Source organism: Heterocephalus glaber, unplaced genomic scaffold (genome assembly GCF_053883595.1).
Source record: "Heterocephalus glaber isolate CG9 unplaced genomic scaffold, H.glaber_assembly_v1.0 deba00001744, whole genome shotgun sequence".
In the NCBI taxonomy this organism is placed as follows: Eukaryota; Metazoa; Chordata; class Mammalia; order Rodentia; family Bathyergidae; genus Heterocephalus; species Heterocephalus glaber.
In genome coordinates this window covers 5,645,951-5,667,496 of record NW_028258450.1, presented here as the reverse complement: position 1 = coordinate 5,667,496, position 21,546 = coordinate 5,645,951, and the positions used below count along the sequence as shown (strand labels likewise).

Here is a 21,546-nt window from a genome sequence, read left to right as displayed (position 1 = left end):
ATTGGCTGTTTTTACCGCCGGTCAGACTCGGAATCACCCCCCCCCAACTCACCCTTTCATTGGTCACAAGGCAAAGACACAACGTTATGATTGGTCCAGTACCCAGCTATTTCCGTTCGAGGGGGGGCGGGGTTCTATTGAGCACCCTGGGACCACCCTCTCGGCGCGGCCTAGACCAACGTTGATTGGACCTGGCCTCTTCTCCAAGATTGGAGGGAGGGTCGTGAAGAAAGCCAGGACAACTGGCCTGAGGAGGCGGGACTGATGTTAAAAATAGCCAATAGGAAGGCAGATCTTCCCCTCAGGCTTCGCAGATTCGCCGGATTTGTCCTACTTCCGCCCTCGATTGGGCGGTTGTGGGGGAGGGCGGAAGGCGATGATCCGTACAGAGGGAAGGAGAAGGTGGGGGGTGTCACTCGGCTGGGCTGGGATAGGTGGAGCGACGCCTGCAATTCCCTACTGCAGAAAAGCCCCTGGGCGGGGCGAGAGATCGTGAGGCGCCTACTGCGCAGGCGCTTCTCTGTTCCTTTTCTCCCTCTACCCCCACCCCTCCCACTCCGGACTCCCTAAATCCTTTTCCAGGAAGCCTTCCCGCCCCCTCCCCCGTTTCCCTAACCGGCGCGTCTTGACTCGCCGGAAACCCTAGAATCCCAGAGGAGAAAAACAGTAATTTAAGGCTGGCCCCATTAAGCGGATGTTAAAACGGAGGTCCAAAGAGGCTAAATGACTCATCGAAGGCCACACAGCTCTGCGGTGTTGGAATCGGAATTTATATTTTGGCCACTTTTCTCCATACGTGGACTTTAAAAAAAAAATCTCTCAAAGAAAAAAAAAATATCTCAACCACTCAGTAGCTCAGATAACCTCCAGTCTAGCGGATATCAAGTCAAAATTGATTCCGCCTTAAAAAAAAATTTTTATTCCGCCTGAGGGCCGGGGATTTAGCTCAGTGGTTCCAGCGCCTGCCTCGCGAGCGCAAGGTCCAGAGTTCGATTCCTCGGTACCCCCCCCCCATTGATTCCGCCTATATTCCCAGCACTCGGGAGGCCGAGGCAGGAGGATCGCCGAGAGTTTGAGGCCATGCTGGGCTACATAAAGAGTTCGAGGCCAGCCTGGACTACATAGTGAGACCTTGTCTCCAAAACCAAAAAATTGATTCTGTCCTCTACGAGACTCTGAACCCCTCCCAGACGAGGATGGAACCCGGGACTGACAAGCTTCCTGGAAGGAAGGGGTAAATTTGCTTAGGCTCGGCCCCACTCCTTCCACCTCCAGCTCCCCAGGGGCTCCTCGGGGACTGGAAAGCGAAGCCACCAGAACTCCCAACGCCCCAGGCTATTGAGAAATTTGGGGCAAAGGGAACTGGAAGAGTCCATTTCTGCCACCTCGAGGAACCAGATTCCACTTCACTACCCTTCTCTAACCTCAGAAGTCAAGTATTTGTGGAATGAGCGTGGGGGTATGTCCTGGGCCTTGGGAGGACCCACTATGTCCGGGGGGGACGGCAGGCAGGCGGAGCGCCCACCTTTCAGAGTCTATGGGCCCGTCCATTTGGGTGTCCAGGAAAGGGGTTGGGAAAGTCCATTCTGGATTCGAGGTGGACGAACGTAGCTCAGCTGTTTTAGTGCAGGAAGAGTCCATTTCTAATATGAGGGGAGGGCGTCTGTCCCAAACCCGTTACAAACTGAGGAAACAAAAGCACTGGTTCCAGGATTGATGTAGTCTTTCCTGTAAGGGTACATGGAGCGTCCCAGGAATTTAGAGGAGTCCAGGAATTGGAGGGTGGCACTTTTTCTGAGGACAGGGTCTATAGGAGCAGTGGGGCTCGAACTTGTCCTCTTGGAGGGGTGTAAAGGAGGAACCGCCAGTATAGCAAGAAAAGGAAAAGTGTGTTTCTTGGGGCTAGTGTGGTGGCGCAAGCCCATAATCCCAGCACTGGGGACGCTGAGGCAGGAGGATCACTGTGAGTTTGAGGCCGGCCTGAGCTACACAGCGAGACCCTGTCTCAAAAAATAGTAATAATAATTAATTAAAAACGTAAAATGAAGCGGGTGGATTTCATTAGGTTTTGTACCACAGATGCCCCTACTTACAATTCGGTGAAGTCCCAATCAAAATGCGTCAAATACACGTGACCTACAGGCCGTCAGAATGAACACCCCGCACCTGGTAGAGTCCCGGTAGTGTCCCTCATGGTCACCAGGTTGGCTGGGGCCCACCTGCGCAGCATCAGGAGAGAGGGTTCCATGCCTGGGAAAAGATCCAAATTCAAACTTCCAAATACATTTTCTACTGAATGAGTATCAGTTTCCCACCACAGTAAAGTCAGAAAATCATTAAGTCAACCATTGTTTTTTATTTTTATTTTAATTTTTGAGACCGGGTCTCCCTATGTAGTCCAGGCTGGCCTGGAGCTCCCAGCGATCCTCCTGTCTCAGCCTCCTAAGCACTAGGATGACAGGTGTGTGCCACTCTGCCCAGCTTGACCAAATCTCATCTGATTCTCTTAAATGTGGACTCCTTCCTGGCTCTCTCCCTGATTCAGCCTCCTCTACGCCACATAGTGCAGCCTGGAACTACATACTGAGACCCTGTCTCCAAAAAACCGAAAAAATGAGGTTTGGGCAAGTCTTTTCTAGATTGTTTGTTTGAGACAAGGTCTCAATAAATGGACAAATTACCCAGGCAGGGTTTGAACTTTGGATCCTCCTGCCTCAGCCTCCCCGTGCAGGCATGCAGTAACACTAGTGTCAAGACAGAATGTCGGGAGCCCCTCCAGGGGATCATGAGGTGAATCACCAGTGATTTCTTTTTTAAAAAAATACCCAAGACCCACAACATTTATTTTTATTTATTTATTTATTTATTGCAGTACTGGGGATCCAACTCAGGACCTCGTGCTTTCGAGGCAGGTGCGGTGCCACTGAGCTAAATCTCCAGCCCAGGGTGTTAAATTATTTTTGGTACTGGGGATCAAACACGGGACCTTGAGCTTGCGAGGCAGGGGGTGGCACCACCGAGCAGGATCCCTGGCCCAACCACCATTGGTTTCTAAGACTCTGACCAAGGAGATCAACTCTTCCCAGCTAAAGCAGCAGGTCCCTCCCCCATCTTCCAATGGTGATGCAGGCACTTGGCCGCAACCCACCTGCCCCTGGCCCCACCCCAGAGCCAGAGTGCATCCCAAAGCTGGCCGCCTCCCTCCATCACCAGCACCTCCACCTGTGCCACCACTAGCACTGTCACTGTCACCTCCAGCCTGCGTCCTGTGGGGACTCCCTGCGATGTTGCCTGCGTCCCTCAGGGTCTCCCACCGTCCTTCTCACACGAAGCCAGAATCCTGTAGACACAGCAGTCAGCTGTGTCCTTCCCCAGCTTTTGGCTGTCACTGTCCACCCAGGCCTCCCTCCCCTGACTCGACCTCCTCTGCACCACTGAGCCCCTCATACCTGCGCCTGCCCCTCCCTGCTGGCTGCCTCTCTCCGGTCCGTCAGCAGGGCCAGGCTGAGGTGAGATGGAAAAGCCCCTCCCGCCCTCCCCCCACACACCATCCAGCACCGAAGGGTCCAATCACAGGTGACTCAGAGTACAACTTCTCAACTTCATGATGGTTAAAAGAGAAGAAAAGGTGTAAAAATGAAATGCAGACCCAGACTCAGGAGGCTGAGGCAGGAGGATCACAAGTTCAAATCCAGCTTGGGCAGCTTAGCAGTTTAGCAAGACCTGTCTCAAAAACCTTTTTTAAAAATAAACACTCAAAAAAAGTAAGTTTTCATTTATTTTTTTTAAAAAAAAAAACACTTTTTTTTTCTTGCTCTGTAATTCAGGGTAGCCTTGAACTCACTACATAGCCCATGCTGGCCTCAGACTTGTGGCGATCCTCCTCCCTCAGCCTCCAAGTGCTGGGATCACAGGCATGTGCCACCGTGCCCGGCTCTATGCTGCTTATTCATGTTTTGCAGCATTTTGTTTAGTTCTGCTAGCTTTCTGTTATTTCTTCTGTAGACTCACTGACCATTTTGTTTATTGGGCCCATTTTCTGCTTACTTATATCTCCTGTGAGTTTGCCAAGCACCTTATTGATCTGGTTTGTTATTTCCTTTGTTAACCCTTTGAATAATTCCACTGTGTGACTTTTAGTTTCCTCCCTTCGTGCCCCATGGATCAGCTTTGGGGGAGCGGGGAGTTTTTGTTGCCTTTTTTCTCATGTTTCTGTTTTTTGTTTGGTTGGTTGGTTTATGTATCGTGCTGAGGCTTGTGGGATGATTGTAGTAGCAAGCTTCATTGCTAGTATGGAGAGCTCTTTAGTTAATATCTACTTTTCAGTGACACTTCTGGATGTGGGTGACTATTTGCCTTTGCCTCCATCCAGAGATCCACCTACTTCCATTTCCTTGGGTTGCCCTGGTGCGCCAGATGTCGGCTGCAGAATCGTTAATGGCCCCAGGACAACCCAAACCTTGGCATCCCAAGGAAACCAATTACTAGCAACAACTGTGTCATCTGGGCTACAGTAACAAAATCAGCAACAGTTCCATCAAAGACAAACTGGATATCCACAAACTCTAAGGACTCATAATGTTCCAGTCTTCACCATAGAAAAGAGATCTATAATTACAGTATGAAAGTTAAGACAAAACAAATATTGGCCTACAGTAAATACAGTGGTACCTTGGTTCATGAACAGTTTTTGTTTTTTTAACTTCATGGGGAATTTATTCAAATATTTAGGAAGGAAATACAAATCATATTAAATCTTTCACATACCAAAAGGTTTGAAACTCTTCCATATATATACATATACATATATATATATACATATATATATATAATTAGAGTATTTTTAAAAATGTGGTTATTTTTTAAAATTTGATTTTATTGGTACACTTATACATAATGATCATGTTCATCATAGGGAATTTGCACCTGCACATAATATAATTTGCTTCTTCTTTTTCCCCCAATTCCCTCCCCTCCTTTATGAACGCTTTTATTTGCAAACAAATTGGTTCACAAACAGAAGTGTTTGGCAAAATTTTGTTTTTGTTTGCAAACTCTGGACCATCTGACAAACACAACTGCAGTGGGACCAGGTATTTAGCTCAGTGGCACAGCACCTGCCTGGCAAGCACGAGGTCCTGAGTTCCATCCCCAGCACCAAAAAATTTTTTAAAAACAGGCGGGGGATTTAACTCAGTGGTTCTGCTGCCAAGGCCCCAAGTTTGATCTGCAGTACCAAAACAAACAAACAAACACAACTGCAGCCATGTTTCCCACACAAACAAACATGGCCATGCTTTCCAAAATTGTAGAACAAATTACATTTGTGAACTGAGGTTCCTGTATCTACTAAATTGAACAACTTTACCTCCACTAACAATAAAACAGTATTCAACAATAATAGTCTAAAGTTAGATATCTAGAGAGATTTTAAAAACAGGAAATGTAGAGGGAGTGGGCAACTGAAGAGTGAGAAAAAAATTGAAAATTTGTTCAGTAGGATATGAGAAGAGAGAAAAGTGTGATAAAGAAAATTAATCACATTTAAAAATAGTTGCATGTGCCTGTAGTCCCAGCAATCTGGAGGCTGAGCCAGGAGAATCACCATGAGTTCGAGGCCAGCCTGGGCTGCATAGCTAGACCCTGCCTCAAAAATAAATGAATAAATAAACAAACAAATTAAATAAAAACAGTTTCAGAAAAGAATGAACAAGAAAAAAGAAGAAAGTAAAATAGTCCAAGGCTGGGTGAGGCAGCGCATACCTGTAATCTCAGCAGTCAGGAAGCTGAGGCAGGGGAATTGCAGCAAATTCAAGGCCAGCCCCCAAAAGAAAAACAGTACAGGGCCAGGGATTTAGCTCAGAGGTTTCACCCCCTGCTATGCAAGCCCAAGGACCCGAGTTCAATCCCCGGTACCAAAAAATTTTTAAAAAGAAAGAAAAGAAAAACAGTACCGGGCCGGGGATTCAGCTCAGTGTTTCTGCCACCTGCCTTGCAAATACAAGGTCCCAAGTTCGATCCCCGGTACTGAAAAAAAAAAAGAAAAACAGTACAAAGATAAGAAGGCAGAGGAAAAATAAAAGAAACCAATGAGAAAACAAGACAAAAAAGAGAGAAAAAAATTCTATTCCCCAAGGAAAAAAAAGATGAAGACAGGAGAAAAATAATTAAAAATTTTTAAATGGGCCGGGGATTTAGCTCAGTGGTTTCGTCGCCTGCTGTGCAAGCGCAAGGACCCGAGTTCGATCCCTGGTACCAAAAAAAAAAAAAAAAATTTAAAAATTTTACAAATTGAGTCAAAGAAAAAAATTCCTATGTGCTTTTGAATGAGTGGTTTCTTTCCAGGATCTGCAGTCTTGGAATCCAGCCAGTTATACTCCACTCCACCTGGCTTGAGGGCCTGTGGGTTTTAAGTGTGCTCTCCCTGCACCAGAGGCCCCTGTCCCTGCACCCCCAACCGTGGCTGTCGTCCAAGCCAAGGTGTGTCCTTGCTCACACTGGGAGGTGGGAAGAGCAGTCGGCCCTCTGGTCTCTGCTGGATGCAGGCCATCGGGCAGGGGTTCAAGTGGACTATTGGGCTGAATGCCAGTACTTGAAGGGTCTGGCTGCTCACTTCTCTCCCTGAGTGTTATCATCATCCAGGATCAAGTTGGTTAGTCCTCACCTCTGCTGCCCTGGTCCAATGGGAAGCAGAATGTAGAGCCGGCTTGGAGTTGGCAGATGTAGGCTCTGGGTTTGAATGAGGTGTCCGAGTTGTGGAACTAGAATCCTGGGCTGGAAGAGTCCACTCTGGCCCCAGGGAGGCCCTGGGCCACCTTTCCCTCCCTGGTGCCCCCTGCTGGGGCCCAGTAGTTGGGTCCTTTGTGAGGTGAGCAGAAGCAAAGGGGACCCCCAAGTCAGTGTCAGTAGGTGGTGAGTCTCCCCGGGGGAGCAGCTCCCCAGCATGGCAAGTGTGGTCGTGAAGACCATCTGGCAGTCCAAGGAGTTCCATCAGGCTGGGGACACCCCTGCCAGGGTCGAGAGGAGGATCCAGCTGGGCCCCGAGGCTCCCGGGAGCATGACCGGCCCAGCCAAGGGAGTCAGGAAGAAAAAGAAGGCTGTGTCGTTCCACAGGTAGGTCTGTCACACTATGTCACAGTGGTCCTTGGGCCAGCACTCAAGGTCCTGCACAGCCCGAGTGCCACCGGGGTGCTGGTAGAAGGGAGGGAGGAAGACAGGAAGGAGAGAGGACTGTGGGAAGGAGCTGGAAGCAGAGAGGAAGGTGGTGGCCAGAGGGAGGGAGAAAAGTCAGGGGACAACTTAATGTCAAAGCAGGGCTGGGGTCAGGCATGAATCCAGCCCTGGCTCTCAGGGTTTGGGTAGTGGGTTCATTTGCCCGCATCCCACTAAGAGTAGGACAAGAGCCCTGGGTACAGAGACTCCCCTGTAATCCAGCACGCTGGGAGGCTGAGGCAGGAGGGTCATAAGTTTGAGCCCAGCTTGGGCAACTGAGGAGCTTAGCAAGACCCTGTCTCAAAAAAAAAAACCTGAAAAGGCTGGGGATATACCTCAGGGAGAAGACCCTGGGTTCAATCCCAGGCTCCAAAAAAGGAAAAATGAGTTTATTTGGCCAAATTGGGGGGTTGGCTGGTCCTCCTCTCCCCAAGGGAACACAGAGACCCTGTCTCCAGGGTGCAGGCACACGGAACCCACACCAGGAACCAGGCAGACAGAGAGTTAGCCAAGCTGTGACCCGGGTGCTGAAAGTGTTACAATCTGCTTGGAGCCAGGGCTGGGGTGGAATTTAAACTCTGACCATGAGGAAGCTGAAGAAACAGCTCATTTCTTAACAAAAAAAAAAAAAAAAAAAAAAAATCCCCCCTCTGTTTTGTTTCTTTGGGACAAGTTTCTGCTATGTAGTCCAAGCTGGCCTCAAACTCAAGATCTTCCTGCCTCAGCCTCCTGAGTGTTGAGATTACAGGCGTAAGCCACCACAACGGGCTCCAATCCTCATTTGTAAAGGTCCATTTTAACCTTTACAGGGAGACCAGTGAAGGCAGAAGAAAGCAGGAAGCGGGGACTGAAGAGGCAGAAGAAAGGCAGCAGGGGCTGAAGAGAGAGAAGATAGCGGACCTGGGGGAAGGCGAGAATGAAGAAAGTGGGCTGTGAGGCCGGGTCCCAGGGCGCGGGCCAGGGGCGGGAGGCAGGCGGGTGGGCGGCGCCCTCCATTTGCGCTGTCGCCTCCCCAGCGTGGAGCCGCGGACGCCACACGAGCCAGTGGACTGGTGTCTCAACCTCAGACGGTCCTCGGGCTGCACCAACGTGTCCCTGCTCAACCTGGCCGCCGCTGTGGAGCCCTGGGACTCCTCCGGCACCAACTGCATCACGGAAGACAGCGGCCCGCTGGAGCTGCCTGGCCCCCCGGCTGCCCCCGCCCCACCCTGGGCTGCGGATGACCCGGACATCAAGGAACTTCTGGTAAGGACAGGCACATCTGCAAGAGGGGCAGGGAGGGCTGTGGACTTGGAACAAGAAAGTCCTAAGTGTCCCCCTGCGAGCCCAGCGTGGCAGTCCATACCTGTCATGCCAGCACTCTGGGAGGCTGAGGCAGGAGGATCACGTGTTTGAGCCAAGCCTGAGCCATTTAGTTACTGAGCGAGGCCGTACCAGAAAAAGGAAAAATTTAAAAAGAGCTGGAGATGTGGCTCAGTGCGAAAGCCTTTGGTTCAATACCGTACTGCAAATACATATATATATATGAAAATATAAATAATAAGTAAAGCTAATAGCCGGGCGTGGTGGCATGTGCCTGTAATCTCAGCACTGGGGAGACTGAGGCAGGAAGATTTTTTGTTTTGTTTTTTGGTACCGGGGATGGAACTCGGGTCCTTGCGCTTGCACAGCAGGCGGCAAAACCACTGAGCTAAATCCCCGGCCCTGAGGCAGGAAGATTACTGAGAGTTCGGGGCCAGCCTGGGCTACACAGTGAGACCTTGTCTCAAAACAAAGTAGCAGAGCCAAGCTGGTGGGGACTGGGGGTGGTGACCCTGGTGGGACAGTAGGGGTCACTGTGGGAACCCTGGAGAGAGAGGTCTTGGCCATCGCCTGCTGTGGTCGAGGAAGGTTGTCCATAAGAGGGACAGCTGGATCTTGAAGCCAAGGCGATCTCCCCGTGAGAAGACAGGCCAAGGTGTCCCAAGTACCAGGGACAGCGTGCAGGAATGGACAGGGCTGAAGACAGCCCGGGAAAGAGGTGACTTCAGCTTAGTCCTTTGGCTGCAGTTTGGTTTAGGAGATGAGGCTGGAGGAGAAACCCAACAGAAGAACAAAATTCTACAGGCAGTTAGAGAAAAGAAACAAATCACCTACAAAGGAAAGCCCATCAGAATCACAGCAGATTTCTCAACACAAACCCTCAAATCAAGGAGAGCCTGGAGTGAAGTATTCAAGCCCTAAAAGAAAATAACTTCCAACCTAGACTGTTGTATCTGGCAAAATTATCTTTCAAAATCGATGGGGAAATTAGATACTTTCACAACAAAGAACACCTGAGAAATGTCATGAACACCAAACCAGCACTCCAAATAATTTTATGCAATATCCTAGAAAAAGACAATGAAGGTCACAACTCCATGAGGGCCAACAGAGGGAAGACACCAGGAAAGGTAAGAAACTAAAGGGAAAGGGGGAAAAATAAGAAATAAAAGAGCCAACAACAATGAAACATCATGGCAAGAATGAGTCAATATCTCTCCATTATAACTATCAACATTAATGGCCTCAGTTCACCAATCATAAGAAACAGACTGACAGAATGGATTAAGAAGGAAAACCCAGCAATATGCTGTATACAAGAAACACACCTAACTCAAAAGGAAATTCATAAACTGAAAGTAAAAGGATGGAAAACAGTCCTCCACATGACAGGAACCCAGAAAAAAGCAGGCATAGCAATCTTATTTGCAGACAAAATAGATTTCAAACCAAAACTAATTAAGGAGACAAAGATGGTCACTACATCCTTGTGAAGGGAACAATCCAAGAGGAAGAGATGACAATCCTAAATATATAGGCACCAAATACGAATGCCCTCAACTATACAAAACAAATATTAATGGACATGAAAAACCAAATAGACAATAACATAATTGTAGTGGGGGACCTCAATACCCCACTATCCCAAATAGACAGATCATCTAGAAAAAAAATTAACAATGAAATTCTAGAACTGAACCAAGCTATTGAACAAATGGACTTAATAGACGTTTACAGAGTGTTCCACCCCACAAAATCAGAATACACATTCTTTTCAGCTGCACACGGGTCATTCTCCAAAATAGATCACATGCTAGGACATGTCTAAGTAAATTGAATTGGGGCCAGGGATTTAGCTCAGTGGTTTCGCCGCCTGCTGTGCAAGCACAAGGACCCGAGTTCGATCCCCAGTACCAAAAAAAAAAAAAAAAAAAAAAAAAAAGAATGAAAAAGGTGAAGCCACAACAGATCCAGCAGAAATCCAGAGGATCATCAATACCTACTTCGAGAATCTGTACTCTAATAAAATGGAAAGCAGAAGAAATGGACAGCTCCCTAGATACATACAAATTGCCAAAGTTAAATGAAGAAGATATAGAAATTCTAAACACCCCAATTACAATGAGTGAAATTGAAAATGTAATAAAAACCTTACCAACAAAGAAAAGCCCAGGTCCCAATGGGTTCACTTCTGAATTCTACAAAACATTTAAAGAAGAACTATCGCCATTACTCTCTAAACTCATCAAGGAAATTGAAAGGGAAGCAAGGCTTCCAAATTCTTTCCTGGAAGCAAGTGTGACTTTGGTTCCAAAACCAGGGAAAGACCCAACCCAAAAAGAGAAATACAGGCCAATCTCCCTAATGAACATAGATGCAAAATCCTCAACAAGATACTGGCAAACAGAATACAGAGGGTCATCAAGAAGATCATACACCCTGACCAAGTCAGATTTATCCCAGGGACGCAAGGATGGTTCAACATCTGTAAATCAATAAATGTAATACACTATATTAACAGAGTCAAGGACAAAAACCATATGGTCATCTCAATAGATGCAGAAAAAGGCATTTGACAAAATCCAACACCCATTCATGATAAAAGCGCTACAGAAAATTGGAATAGAAGGTCTTTATTTCAACCTGATTAAGGCTATGAAAAACCAACACCCAACATCATACTAAATGGTCAAAAACTGAAAACTTTCATGCTAAAATCAGGAACAAGGCAAGGATGCCCACTATCACCACTCCTGTTCAATATAGTTCTGGAAACATTAGCCATAGCAATTAGACAAGAGAAAGAAATAAAAGGAATAAAGATAGGAAAGGAAGAAGTGAAACTGTCATTATTTGCTGATGATATGATAATTTACACAGAAGATCCAAAAAACTCTGCCAATAGACTTCTAGACCTAATTGACAGATTCAGTAGAGTAGCTGGATACAAGATCAACACTCAAAAAACAATAGCCTTCTTATACACAAATAGCAGACTCATTGAGAGAGAAATTAGGGAAACAGTTCCTTTTACAATAGCATCTAGCCGGGGATTTAGCTCAGTGGTTTCACAGCCCGCTGCTCAAGTGCAGGGAGCCAAGTTCGATCCCCGGTACCAAAAAAAAAAGAAAAATACAATAGCATCCAAAAAATGAAATATCTAGGAATCAACCTAACAAAGGAAGCAAAAGACCTCTACACTGAAAACTATAGCACTCTGAAACAGGAGATCAAAGAGGATATAAGAAAATGGAAAGATATCCCTTGTTCCTGGGTAGGAAGAATCAATATAGAGAAAATGCCCATACTTCCAAAACTACTATAGAGATGAGGCTGGAGGAGGAGGGTGCTGGCCGCACAGTTCTGGGGTAATGGGGAGCCAGTGCAGGTTCAGGGGAGAGGGAGGAGCAACTTGGGAGCTGAGCTCTCTCCCCATTTACTGAGCTCCCACTGTGTGCCAGGGGCTGCATCTCTACAGAAGGGTCTCATTTTCCCTTCTTAGAAATTCTAGAAGGGACCTGGTATAATGACCAGTTTAAAGATGAAAACAGCAGCCTGCTGTGGTGGCACAAGGTGTAATCTCAACACTCTGTGACCCTGAGGCAGGAGGATCACCAAGAGTTACAGGCTAACCTGGACTACATAGCAAGATTCTGTATTGGGGAGAGAGAGAGAGAGAGAGAGAGAGAGAGAGAGAGAGAGAGAGAGAGAGAGAGAGAAAGGGCTGGGCTGAGGATACACAGCTCAATGTGAAGACCCTGGGTACAATCCCCAGTATCACACAAATAGAAAAAGTTGAGGTAATGAATGTATTATCCAAAAGTTTAAGAGGAAAATCTGATGAAGGTGACTGCAGGGGATCTGAAATGGCGCAGCATATTCCTGGAAGAATAGAGAGCTACTGGGATGCCTGAATCTGTGCACATGCTCAGAAAAGTTCTGAGAAGGCCCTAAACTTTCACCCCTGACCCGGAAGCTCTTGCGGAAGCAGGAAGTGAGGACCAAGGCTAAGTGCAGACCATGTGCCCCAGCCTACACAGAGCCCCTTGGCAAAAACAATAAGATTGCTGCTGTCCCTCTAAATTCAGAAATCTCTCTCCAATCATTAGCTAACTACTAAGAGGACAGAACAAACTGCAGTGCACAATAACAGACTTTGTAGAATTAGTTCATAAGAGTCTCAAAAAAGCAAACCAAAACAAAAAAAGCCGCTGGGCATGGTGATGCATGCCTAAACCCCAGCACTTGGGAGGCTGAGGCAGGAGGATTGCCTTGACTTCAAGGCCAGCCTGGATTACATAGTGAGGCCCTGTCTAAAAAAAAAAAATTGAGGCCAGTCTGGGCAACTTAGCAAGCTCTGTCTCAAGAGAAAATAAAGTAAAAGGATGAGGATATAGCTCAGTGGTAGAGCATCCCTGGGCTTGGCCCTTAGTACCTAAAAAAAAAAAAAAAAAACCTAAGGAAGATGTTACATTTATAAAAATGTTAGAACCAAGGGCTGAGGATGTAGCTCAGTGGCACCATGCCTGCCTGGCAAGCACAAGGTCCTGAGTTCGCTTCCTGGTACGAAAAAAAGAAGAACCTAACAGAGCTTCAAAATAGGGAGTTCAATCCTGGTCCAAAAAAAACCAAAAAAGGGCTGGGGATTTAGCTCAGTGGTTCAAGGCCAGCCTAAACGATGTAACAAGACCCTGTCTCAAACCAAAAAAAAAATTACTGAAACTACTATAATCAGGAGGAAAAAGGAACATTACTACTTTATGGGGGAAAACAGATGGCAAGGAATACTGTGAACAACTGCATGCCAACAAATACGGTAACTTAGCACAGCAGTCTTGGACCTGCAGCAGCGCTGAGGAGGAGACTCAGAGATGTGGCGTGGGGCAGTTGAGAAAAGAGCTGTGCCCAGCACCCCCCCCTCTCTCCCTGGACTTCCCCCAGCCTCCTCCCTGGCTTCCCTGCCTCCAGTCTCTCCAGTTTGAGACAGGGTCTCACTTCGTAGTGCAGGCTGACCTTGAACTCGCTATGCACCCTAGGCTGGCCTGGAACTCTCAGGAATCCTCCTGCCTCAGCCTCCCAGAGTGCTGGGCTCACAGGCGTACATCACAGTACCCAACCTGTCTTGATCTTTTTGACAAACATATCCTTTCCCTGTTAGAAAAGCAGCTAATAGCCAAATACTGAGTCAAGCAAAAGAAAGAGAAATATTTTTGTGTTGAGGTTCAAGGAAGCATCTAACATGCATATTCTACCTCTCTGGGAACAAGGCTTTAGAAGAGCTTTAGCTGTGTTTTGCTTCTTCTAGTAGGAGGAATGTGGGCTGTTATTCTCCAAGGTTACTGCTGAACAAGAGCCTAGGGGCAGTGATGGCAAACCTTTTAGAGCTTTCAATGCTAACAAACAGCCCACTGCAGCATGCATGCCATACGTAGGTTCGCCACCACTGGCCTAGGGTAAGTTGAAACTCCACAGATCTTGCAGTTTCTATTGAGTCACTTTTTTTTTCCTTGAATAAATACTCACTGAGTTGCTGCAAACCTTTGGTTAATTTCTGGGGTTGTGAAAAGCTGATTCTCATGGGTTGTTTTTTTTTTTCATTGTCTTTATGAAGGTGTGGAACTTTGGAGTTTCTTACTGCGCCATTTTGTTTCATCACCCACATACAATATTTCTTATCACACCTGTTCTCCAGAGCAATCATGCTAGAAATGTACTGTTGTCTTCATCTCACAAGGGAGAAAACTTGTTCTTTCTCTTTGTGTATTACACTGGGAACTGTGAAAGAAACCAAAGTAACTGGTGTAAGCAACATAGCTTATTTTTCACACAAAAGTCTCAAAAGATATAGCAGCATTCCTCTTCAGATGAAGCAGGCTTCTGTGTTCTGGTTGCTTTCCCATTTTTAGGCTGTTGTTTTCCCTGTCACCTTCCATCCATGAAGAAGAAAAAAAAAAGGAGAGGAAAAAAAAAAAAAAAGGAGAGGGAGCCATGCATATTCTTCCAACACATCATCTAGTACAGACATTCTAGCCCTCTTACTCCCATTGGCTGGAAACAATCACATGGTCACATATAGCTTCAAGGGAACCTGGAAATGTAGTCCCTGGTTGTTGCATAGTCATGTGGAAAGCTAAAGTCTCTGTAAGTGTGGAAGCAAGGAGAATAGATTCTGGCATATACATCCCTTTGGAACCACACATTTCCAGGAGGCACAAAGCAGTTTATGGTGATAAACTAGGCATGATGGCACATGCCTGTAATCCCAGCAGTCTGGGAGGCTGAGGCAGGAGGATCACAAGGTTGAACCCATCCTAGGCAACTTAGTGATTCACCAGAATAAAAAATAAAAGGGCCAGGGATTTAGCACAGTGGTTCCACTGCCTGCCTTGAAAGCACAAGGACCCGAGTTCGATCCCCAGTACCAAAAAATTAAATAAATAAATATAAAAAATAAAAATAAAAAAGCTGGGGATATAGCTCAGTGTGAAAGCCCTGGGTTCAATCCCCAGTAAAACACTCACACACATGTAATGATGATCAGGGCCATATGGAGTCATGGTTTAAAATAAAGTTCTGAGTTTAAATCCTCATAAGACCATCTCATGTGCTGTGTCCTGGGGAGTACAAGCAATGTCCCCCCCTTTTAACCCTACTTGCTAAATAGGCCAAATAACTTCAGGAGGTTTGAATGTGAGGAATAAATAAAAGACCTATGTGAGCTTGGCTTGATGGTGAAGTGAGTGTGCTTATCTTTCAAGGAGCTCCCTTATCATCCTCCAGTGCCCAGGTAGAGTGCCCAGCTCATCTTTCTAGGTCCATCCCAAGGGCATTCATCTGTGTTTGCCTGGGACCCTTTACCTTTGTCCCCTGCATGGCTGAGCACCCGGCCTCACTCCCTACTCCCTTCTGGGTCCCACTGCTTACTTTCCTCTCACCACACCATGAAGGAAATGGGTCCACCCCTAGGTGGTACAAAGGATCACTACGAACCAGAGGTCCCACTGCTGGCCAAACCACACATCATTGTAGGGCAAAATCGAGGTCTTTCTTGGTTCTGGGATTTGTCAACACACCCTGCTGAACCAACTGTCTCCCTTTCTTCCCCAGAGTGGGCTCAACAGTGGACTAGTCCATGCCAAGGACTCTGTCATCAGCTTGAAGGAAAAGACCAGCTGGGTAAACCAGCACGTGCAGACCCTGCAGGTGTGAGGACCCCCTCCCCCCTCAACACTTCCTCTTCCTCCAGCTTAGCTGTTCCCCTTGCATAGAGCCTGCTTCCTATTCGGTGCATCCATAGCCCCACTGGGGAGCTGAGGCTCAGAAGGGAAAGGGGCCCCCCAGGCCCATACCCCCTCCCCATGGCCTGTCCCTGCTCCAGAGCGAATGTTCCCTGCTGAGCGAGAATCTAGAGAGAAGGCGGCAGGAGGCGGAGGAGCTGGAGGGGTACTGTAGCCAACTCAAGGTGAGAGGCTGGGGCAGGCGAGGGGGACAGAAAAGGCCAGGGAGGAGTGGGGGTGGGGAGATGGAGGGAAGCTCCCGACAGCCTAGCGGAAACCAGAGGCTAAGGGTCTCGAGGCGGAGCTGGAATGGGAAGGCAGGGACCCCACCTGGTGTCCTGACCCAGGAGAACTGCAAGAAGGTGACCCGCTCGGTGGAGGATGCTGAAATCAAAACGAACGTCTTGAAGCAGAACTCAGCCCTGTTGGAGGTAAAGATGGGGGTGGACTGCCAGAGATTTGAGGTACCGTGGCCCAATCTCGGGGTCCCTGGGGCGGCTCTGGTGGTGGAAGGGTTGCGGGAGGAAGAGGTTGGACGCTGTGACCCGCGCTTCTCCCCTGCCCAAGGAGAAGCTGCGATACCTCCAGCAGGAACTGCAGGACGAGACGCCGAGGCAGGAGGTCGAGATGCAGGAGCTGGAGCAGAAGCTGGAGGCCAGCCTCTCCCACTCCGGCCTCTCAGGAAACCCCGAAGAGGCCGCAAGGTTACGAAGCACGGCCCCAGGCGGCTGTGGAACTGGGCCCGGGGCGGGAGAAACGCCCCACACGAGCGAGCAGGAGCTGCAGAAGGTCTCAGCCAGCCTGGAGGACCTGAGGTAGGCGGGGCCTAGGAGTAGATTCTTCAGTGGAGGTGAACTCCGCCTGAGCGGTGGAGTCTCGAGGGCGGATGTGAGCCCAGGAGGCGCAGCTTTCGGGCTGGAGGAGGCGGGGCCTAGGGTGCAGCCCTTCGAGCTGAGATAGGCGGATCCTAGGAGTGCGAGTTGGAGCTGAGGTGGGCAGGGTCTGGGGTGGAGCCTGGAGGAGTTGCGGTGGGTGGGGCCAGGGGAGATACTTGAGGGGCCTGAGGGTAGACACTTGGGCTGAGGTGGGCGGGACCTAGATGTTGGAGAAGGAAAATCCTGGGGTTGGGCCTAATGGTAGGGTCTTGAAGAGCCCAAGAGGGAATGCTGTGGCAGTAGTGACCGGGCAGGAAGTAATTTTTTTTTTTTGGTACCGGGGTTCGAACTCAGGACCTTGCGCTTGTGAGCCAGGCGGCACAACCACTGAGCTAAATCCCCAGCCCCTCGAAGAAGTAATTTTTGAGTATGGCCACTGGGCTGAAAGTCTGAGGCTGGTGCAATTGAGGTGGTAGGGACTTGTAAGAGGGCAGGGCCCAAAGGGGCCAAGTTGAGCGGACAGGCCAGAGGGGAGTGGCGCCTCAGCGGCGTCAGCTGCGGGTAGCTGACAAGGGGATGGAGGCAGAGTTCTGGAGGGCGAGCGCAGATTTTCGCAAGTGGATGGCAGGAGAGATTTTGGAGACAAGTTGTGTCCAGAGCCCTGGACCACGGTCTTAGTGGGGTGGGGTCGATGGCAGCGTGACCACGCCCAGTCCCCACGTGTCCCGTCTCTCTGCCCCTCCAGGAGGGAGGTGTCCTCACTGGCCGCACGGTGGCATCAAGAGGAGGGGGCGGTGCAGGAAGCCCTGAGGCTGCTCGGGGGTCTGGGCGGAAGGCTCGACGGCTTCATGGGTCAGTGGGAGCGCGCGCAATGCGACCAGACGCAGACAGCGCGGAGCCTGCAGGAGCTGCGCAGACAGGCGGACCAGCTGTGCACCTTGTGAGGGCGGGGCCTGAGAGATGGGGTGGGGCCATCGGGGGCGGGGCCTAGAGGGAAAAGGGCGGGCCAGTCAGCTGGGCTGCGCCTTCTAGATGCATACTGAGGTATAGGAGCGCCAATTAGACAGCAGGCAGGGGCGTGCCACACACAATAAGGCAGGGGCTGGGGCCATTTAGGGAGGAGCTGTGTTCCATATAATAAAAAGAAAGGGGGCGGGGACAAAGGGAGTCCAGAAAAGCCAATTAGAGAGCACCGAATCCTAACCACTAGGCCACCAGGAAAGCTAAGAAAAACCAACTAGAGAACAGGATGAAAGCAGTCCAGATATTAAAATACAAACGGAGCTGGGCTTGGTGGCACACGCCTGTAATCCCAGTACTCTCAAGGCTGAGGCAGGAGAATCGCTGCCAAGTTAGAAGCCAGCCTGGACTACATGGCGAGACACTGTCTCAAAAAAAAAAAAATTAATAAATGAAATTAAATACAAACAGAGATTCTAATCAGAACTGAGAGGGACCAAGCGCGGTGGCACACGACAGCAAGTTCCAACCTGGCCTAGAAATTTAATGACTTAGTGAGACTCTGTCTCAAAAAATAATAATAAAAATGGAGGGAGGGGGCACTGGTGATGTAGCTCAGGCCAAAGGCCACGGGTTTAACTCCCAGTAAGAACAAAGAAAAGCCAGCAAGGTAGAATATTGAAGGCGTGACGGAGGCACAGTGCTGCGCTGGGGACGGGGGAAGCCTTGCCAGGACCTCGCAGCACCTGCTGCTCTCCTGCCACAGGGTGGAGCGCTCAGCAGTGTCTCTGGCTTCCCTGAGGAGCGAACTGGAGGGGCTGGGTCCGGTCAAACCAATTCTGGAGGAGCTGGCGCGGCAGTTTCGGAACTCTCAAAGGGTACCTGACCACTCCATGAACCCGGATCGGTCGTCCCAAGGCTCCTGTGCTCGCTGTGCCAGGTACAGGGGAGCATTCTGGGTCACACTAAGGATAGTGCATTAAGGCGATGGGGCATTGGCAAGGGAAGGGGAGTGTGTTCTGGGAGCCAGGCTGTCCCATCCAAGGAAGGCCGGCCAGGCCCGCTGCACTATGAAAGCCACAGCTCTTCCCACCCACAAGGTAAGATGAGGGTCTTATGGACCTGGAGAGACTTGCTCCATTTGGAGCATTGTGCACTTCTGGCACATCTGGGGAAGGTGAGAATGTGGTCAGTGGCAGTAAGTGCTCAGGGTGTTGCAGGGAAAGTGAGGCATTGAGGCGTTGGAGGATAAAGGGATACCATGCTTAATTTGTTGCAGGTCCTCGGGATTGAACCCAAGGACTTCTCACTGAGCTACACCCCAGACCTTTTTTTATTTTATATTTTGAGACAGTGTCTCGCTAAGTTGCCTAGGCTGGGCTTGAACTTTCGATCTTCCTACCTCAGCCTCCCATAGGGCTAGGATTACAAATGTGTGCCACTATCCCCAGCTAAATGACAGCTTTAGATGGCCTTCAGAAAACAAGGGCTGTCTGGTGCCCTTTGAAAGGAGGAACCAAAGGACACCTGATGGGTAGTGGGAAGGTTGCAAGGGGTGAATAGTGGACCAGAGCCAAGTGGAGATTGGCAGGTGAGCATGGGGGATGTTGGGAATGGGGTTGATACTGAGCCTCTTTCATCCGGTGACCTCCCCATTCCAGCCAGGGACAGCAATTGTCCATGGAGTCCCTGCAGCATCTGTTGGAGCGAGCGCTGACCCCACTAGTGGATGAGGTGAAGCAGAGAAACCTGACGCCTCCTGCCTGTCCCAGCTGCCAGAGGCTACACAAGAAGATTCTGGTACCAGGGACCATGGGCTATCATGTGCTGCTTTACTTTTCTGGCAGGGCAGGGGCCAGGTAGCCTGGGCACAAGGGTACTGCCTGCATGTGGCAGGAAGGACAGGGCTGGGTTGAGCAGCAGGCATCAGCTTGGCTCTGATGCATGAGAGGAAGCAAGCAGCTTGGTGATTACTGAGTCAGAGGCCAATAATTCTGCAATTTGGTCAATATACTTGGACCAAAAACATGTTAGGACATTGGATCTGGTGCATTGTGGGACATGGATACAGATACCAGTCTTAAGGGTCATGGAACATGGGCCTGAGTTTTGTAGACCTTCAGAGAAACATTGCATTATTATGGAACTATTGAGGCTAGACAGGGGACCCAGTGACTGTAGGTCACAGTAAGCTGCATTATGAGAAATGGAAGCATAGCTTTTCTCGGGCATTGTACAATAGACTGAAGCCCAATGGCTGCTGGAACGTGAGTCCTGCTGCATTGTGGGACATGGAGATCCATTGTATTATGGGATATTGGCCTAAGAAATATTGGGATAGATGTGGTGGGTGAGACAGACAAGCAAGATAGCACAGAACACTGATGTGGCCAAATGACAGGCTAAATGCAGGGCTTGTTGCATTGTGGGATACAAAGGGGGTACTAAGGACTAGTTCTGTGAGAGATGCTGGTCTCAGACAAGGAGATGTGTGGTCTGGTGAATGGGAACACAAAGGTCATCATGTGGGGGGCAATCACACATCACGTACAGGATAGTTAATGGCACAAGAGAACAATACTAATAATTTATTGCTTCCTGGAGCAGACACAGGATCAGTGTATGATGGAATTTGGAAGCCCAGTGCATTATGGGAGGCCAGGCTCAGGCTCAGGCACAAGGCGTGATGGGAAACTCTGGCGTGGGATGCGGGCCCATGGGACCCTGCCTCTTGACCTCTGCAACCCAGCTCCCCCTCCACTCCCAGCCCAGTCCAGCAAGCCCAGCAGTGCCTACGCTCCTCTCCCCAGGAGCTGGAGCGCCAGGCCTTGGCCAAACACATCCGGGCAGAGGCCCTGAGCTCCACCCTTCGGCTGGCCCAAGACGAGGCCTTACGGGCCAAGAATCTGCTCCTGACAGACAAGATGAAGCCGGAGTGAGGAAGGAGGCAGAGGGCATGGGAGGAGGGTGAGGTCTTGGGATCGGGGCCTGGCCTCTCCTTCCACCACCCCCACCCCCAGGTGCCAAGGCCCCTAGCATCAACTCCCCTGCGCTGTCATTACAGGGAGAAGGTGGCCACCCTGGACTATCTCCATCTGAAGATGTGCTCCCTCCATGACCAGCTCAGCAACCTGCCACTTGAGGGCTCCACAGGGACAATGGGGGAAGGAAGCGGAGGGGCTGCCCCAAAATGTGGGAGCCCAGCCCCCAAACAATAAATAGCCTCTCTTGCTCTCATGAAACCTGGCTTTTTGCTGGCACCAACAGAAGGGGAATGAGCGGGACTAGGTGGCGCAGGCTTGTCATCCCAGCTACTCTGGAGGAGAATCGAAAGTTCAGAGTTAGCCTGGGTGGTTTAGTGGGACTGTCACAAAAAAAAAAGAGGGGGCTGGGGGTGTCACTGAGGAATAGAGCACTTACGTAGAATGTGTAAGGCCCTAGGATCCACCCCCAGCACTGCAATAAATAAAAAATAAATAAATAAATAAGCCAAGTGTGGTGGTGCACACCTGTAATCCCAGCACTTGGGAGGCTGAGGCAGGAGGATCACCTGAGTTTCAGGCCAGCATGCAGGGTGAGAAACAGACCACGAAGAAGGTGTCTGAGGCCTGCAAACTGAAGAACCAGAGGCTGAGGTCCAACAACAAAGCTCGGGCTGAGATTGAACAGTGCAGCTCCTGCAGAAGGAGGAAGAGTTCAAGTGCAGGGAAGCTCTGGCTCCTGATCCCATGGCAGCTGCAGCAGTGAAGTGGAGAAGGAGACCCAGGAGAAGACGGGCATCCTCTGATCTACACCTGGCAGAATTTGGAAGAAGTCCTAGACAACCTCTTCTCTGCGACATCCAGCCAGAAATCCATGGAAGCTATCACACTGATCTACATCTCCATCCCTACCCCACCCTCCTTTTTTGAGAGAGACAG

The 21,546-nt window shown here is 49.4% G+C and overlaps 1 protein-coding gene and 1 long non-coding RNA gene across 10 annotated transcripts; one reads left to right on the top strand and one right to left on the bottom strand.

Moving 5' to 3' along the window:
• Positions 1-87: 87 nt before the first annotated feature.
• Positions 88-16,213, bottom strand: LOC147821383 (uncharacterized). The gene is made up of 3 exons (XR_015447186.1): positions 16,122-16,213; positions 6,665-14,289; positions 88-2,250 (listed from the first exon to the last, which is right to left on the bottom strand). It is a non-coding gene; the product is annotated as an uncharacterized LOC147821383 (long non-coding RNA).
• Tsks (testis specific serine kinase substrate) lies at positions 6,931-20,868 on the top strand. Of its 9 annotated transcripts, none has more exons than XM_004866884.3 (12): positions 6,931-7,113; positions 8,022-8,144; positions 8,229-8,457; positions 15,622-15,717; positions 15,893-15,976; positions 16,139-16,222; positions 16,359-16,606; positions 17,412-17,606; positions 18,393-18,566; positions 19,288-19,426; positions 20,437-20,561; positions 20,691-20,868. In XM_004866884.3, the coding sequence occupies exons 1-12, from the start codon at positions 6,944-6,946 to the stop codon at positions 20,842-20,844; spliced, it is 1,821 nt and encodes a 606-aa protein (XP_004866941.1). In that variant the 5' UTR covers positions 6,931-6,943; the 3' UTR covers positions 20,845-20,868. The 9 variants fall into 9 exon arrangements, with proteins under 9 accessions (XP_004866941.1, XP_004866946.1, XP_004866943.1 ...); XM_004866889.3 differs by having other exon boundaries at positions 20,437-20,593; XM_004866886.4 differs by having other exon boundaries at positions 20,394-20,561.
• Positions 20,869-21,546: the final 678 nt, after the last annotated feature.